Below are 3,927 nucleotides of genomic sequence, written 5' to 3'. Positions count from 1 at the left end.
TGCAAGCGATTTCGATGTGAACTAATACCATAATTAATATTGGAAGTTTAGTTGAAACCAACGGCTTGCGGTTAAACATTCGGGAATGCTTATTTGCCCAGCCAGATGTGGCCGCACGATCCGCATTATACCAGCACGCATAATTATGAATCGTACGGCATTTTTAAGGCAGCGCGCGTTAGTAAATAAACCAGAAGGTAATGCGATCCGATTTTTTCACCAGCTTTTTCGATCGCAAAATGAAGCACCCTCGGTTATACTCGTATCATTTAGTATCCAGGACCATAAGGATTGTGATTAGTAATGAAACGGCTTGCTCTGAAAATCGTTTGATTATTAATGCAAACATACAGATAAAATAATGACATAAGAATGATCAGCGGATGATACAGTTCACAGCATACCTCCCGGTTTCCGGTGTACCTTAATCGGCATATTAAACGGTGTGGGCTTATCATCTGTTTAAGTTTGATCAATCTTGCCAGCTGCATATGAAACACGGGGCTGATTAAACGCACTCGCGTGCTTGCGTTCTGGGTTTGCCAGAAGTTAAAAGCCGGTGAATGTGGTTGGTAGTCCTTGTTATTCGTATTCAGCACATTAAGTTACTATTAGCGTATGAACGATTTTATCATGGCCAGCGAAGCGCCGGCATCAAGTCCAAAAATCCGGTACCAGTTAGCAGAAACAATAAATGCTGATAAACCAGGAACCAAAATACACTTGGCCCACCGCACGGATTGCGAAATTGCGGTGAAGACAACCCTTCTGGTAGGTAGCAGGGAAAAGGCCCACGCGCTGGCCCATGCGATGGATGCCGATTTACAGCATATTCTGACGTTTGAACATCCGAATCTGGTGCGTCATCTGGCGCATTGCAGTTCTCTGGAGGACAACCCAAGGGACTTGCCGCATTACATAACCATTATGGAGTACTGTTCCGGTAAGTCAGTCTATCTCTGTGCTGCGTGTTACCCGAGTTTTCGACAGGTTTTACGTTTAACGTAAGATTTTGTAAAAAATGCTAATTTAATGCGATTTTACAGTAGAATAATCGGGCAATGAGGAGGAAATTTTGAATTATGGTCAAGTTACTATACTACGTTGCGGCAGCCCTAAAATTCCAAAACGTGACGGTGTCTCTGCTTTATATCCAACTTAGAGTAGAAACTAATGCTAATCACTACGGTTTTTTATACCAAAAATTAAAATTGGGAATTACCGTCATTATTCAATTGCTACAATGTATACGTTTTTCAGGCGGCAATCTGCACGCGGCAGCTGAGTTCCACATTCCCGCGCCACTCATCCAGAAATGGACACGCCAGATTGTCGACGGTTTAGTTTATCTGCACGCCCAGCACATTGTCCACCGCGATCTAACGGGCACCAACATTCTGCTAAACAGTCCGGACTGGGATGTCTGCCAAATGAAGATTGGTCAACTGGAAGCTACGAAAAGTCTTCGCAGCGATGGAACTGTGGAGAAGGTGGCCGGCGACGACAGAGACAGGTATGCCTTCTTGTCGCCTGAGATGATCCGGTCGGGGAACAGCGGCCGCAAGACCGACATCTGGAGTTTGGGCTGCGTCGTGCTGCAGATGATCAGCGGGTTCCCGCGCTTCGTCAAAGTAGTGGACGGAAAACAAGTGGACTTGAAGATCGATCTGGCCATCACGTATTACATCGGCAGCGGTGGGATGCCGGTAATACCGCCGCAATTGCCAGATGAATTGCGGGCGTTTGTCGCTTATTGTCTGAAACGCGATCCTGTATTACGGCCGCAGGCTGCCGAACTCTTGCATACGAGCTTTTTGACCCTGGCTAATGTGCCGCAATGGCCTGACTGTCGCCCGCAACCGACATGATGCAGCGTACACTGAGGAAACGATTGCGCCTGTTTATTTTCTGTACTACGAATATATCTGCGGATTCTTGTAAAAATTAAAAAAAAACCGTGATAAAAAACAAGCTCACAGTAAACATGCCGTCTCGTACTACGTAGTCCGCGGCGGAGTATAACTGGTCATTATGTAGCGGTGGGTCAGCGAATACTGAGGCAATATACATTTTTGTGTGCACGGTGCATAATGCATCTATCCTGGCCGGGTGCAGTGGACCTTTAATTCTCTGCCTAAGCATGTGCAGAAGTAAAATTTAATATGACAAAATACGCATTCATTGTACAGAAGAACACATACATTCGGCAGATCCCAACGCAGTAAACTAAGTACCACTTTTTTCTCTCACCCAAAAATGACGCGACGGTCCTGCCTGCGGTCTGAAAGACGAAAACGTTATTACCTTTTGCCAGGTACAGAAGCAATCCGGAAGAGGATCCGGAATATGGGTTTATGGATTCGGAGCACATTATACCAGTGTGCAACTGCTCTCTGCAAGGGAATGGCCACGCAGTAATTCCAGGTTCGCTGCGTACGTAATTTACGGCAAAAACAAATCGCTGATAATTTTTTCCAAGTATGTATTTCCTGAAACAGTCACAACCAGTCATACTGTGAACTCGAGCGAGCCAGGATTTTAACATTCTGTGAACAGAAAGCCTTAAATTTAAAAAAAAAATGATTAAATAAAAAAAATTTTTAAATAATGAATATTTGACCCGTCACCGTACAGTTAACTCTCTATACAAAATTTTTCCGTAGATTTCAGGCAGTTGACCCTTCCTAAACTGCCTGCAGGTAAAAGTTACATTCTGGCCGTACATCCGAACAGTTTTTTTATGTTAGAGTAAAAATGCAGATCCGAGATTTTAGCATTTTCAAGTCATTCAACTGTCCTTTGCACAGTTCTCTGGTATGTTGAGCGGCGGGCGCTACATTTCGAGAATTCAAATGTAAAGTAACTGAAGCCATAGGAACCCTGCGTGAAAAAATCCTGTTTTTCGGCCACAAGATCCCTGCGTGAAAACTGAAACCAAACCGTGGATTCAAATCATATGATACGCCTAGAGTAGGTTTTTTCGTTTTTTGGGCATTTTTTTCTTATTCGTTTGAAATATCAGTTGAGGGATTTAAATGTGCAAGGTGCAACTACGTTCTCTCGCTGTACTGTGGTCACCGTATTGGTGGGTTCTCGCCCTTTTCCTAGGTATATCTATTTGTAATAGTATCTTGTTTACTAGTATCTTGTTCCCTAAATTACCACCACACACATCGAACTGTGTGGTAAATTCCCGCCAGACATATAGACTTTACTTTTAAATTTACATCCAAAGCCTTAGCGTTAACCCACCAAAGCCCATTTGTCTGAACGCATATTTGCCACTTAGGTCCATATAACTGGGTGGCAATTTGACAACTTGGTGCACATACCTGGGGGTAATTACCACTCACGACCATTTACTTGGTGGTAGTTTACCATCTAATCCTATATGTCTGGTTCTACTTTACCACCTAGATCCATATTTCTGAATGGGAATATACCACGTAGGTCCACTTAATCCAGAACGTCCAGACACCGATATACTCCGACAGAAACGAGCTGATGCAGATTTACACTGCGGCAGAAGCCACCAGGTACGAATATACAGAGCGGCAGAAATTGGCGGATATTAAATTTAACTCCTTCCTCTTGGTCACAACCAAAAACGTAAAACAAAAAATTGGGTGGGGAAATTTGCTCGAGCGTTTTGGCGACCCCCGGTCGTTTCGGACGGTTTAGGGCCAAAACTTCCGGGGGACGCCTTGGACTGGACGACCGGTACTTTTGGACTCTCACACACGTGCTGTTAAAATGCTGCGATTATGTCTGTTCTGTATACAGTGTACAGATACAGTATAAGCGATGTTTAGTTTTCCAAGTTATTTAAAGTAGGTCTTGCGCCAATATCGGGTAAAAACGTTATCAACAAAAGTCGATAATTTCTGAATTAGTATTATGATAAATCTGCCACCAACGTCTTTCCAG

General features: G+C 43.7%; 1 protein-coding gene across 1 annotated transcript; it reads left to right on the top strand.

Annotated features, from left to right (window-relative positions):
- Positions 1-592: 592 nt before the first annotated feature.
- On the top strand, positions 593-1,938 carry LOC129601031 (uncharacterized). The gene is made up of 2 exons (XM_055499729.1): positions 593-943; positions 1,261-1,938. The coding sequence occupies exons 1-2, from the start codon at positions 619-621 to the stop codon at positions 1,866-1,868; spliced, it is 933 nt and encodes a 310-aa protein (XP_055355704.1). The 5' UTR covers positions 593-618; the 3' UTR covers positions 1,869-1,938.
- The last annotated feature ends 1,989 nt before the right edge of the window (positions 1,939-3,927 follow it).

This window comes from Paramacrobiotus metropolitanus, unplaced genomic scaffold (assembly GCF_019649055.1).
Source record: "Paramacrobiotus metropolitanus isolate TYO unplaced genomic scaffold, Prichtersi_v1.0 Parri_scaffold0000209, whole genome shotgun sequence".
Taxonomy (NCBI): Eukaryota; Metazoa; Tardigrada; class Eutardigrada; order Parachela; family Macrobiotidae; genus Paramacrobiotus; species Paramacrobiotus metropolitanus.
Note: the sequence above shows the minus strand (reverse complement) of the source record. Positions and strands in the feature narration are given on the sequence as shown.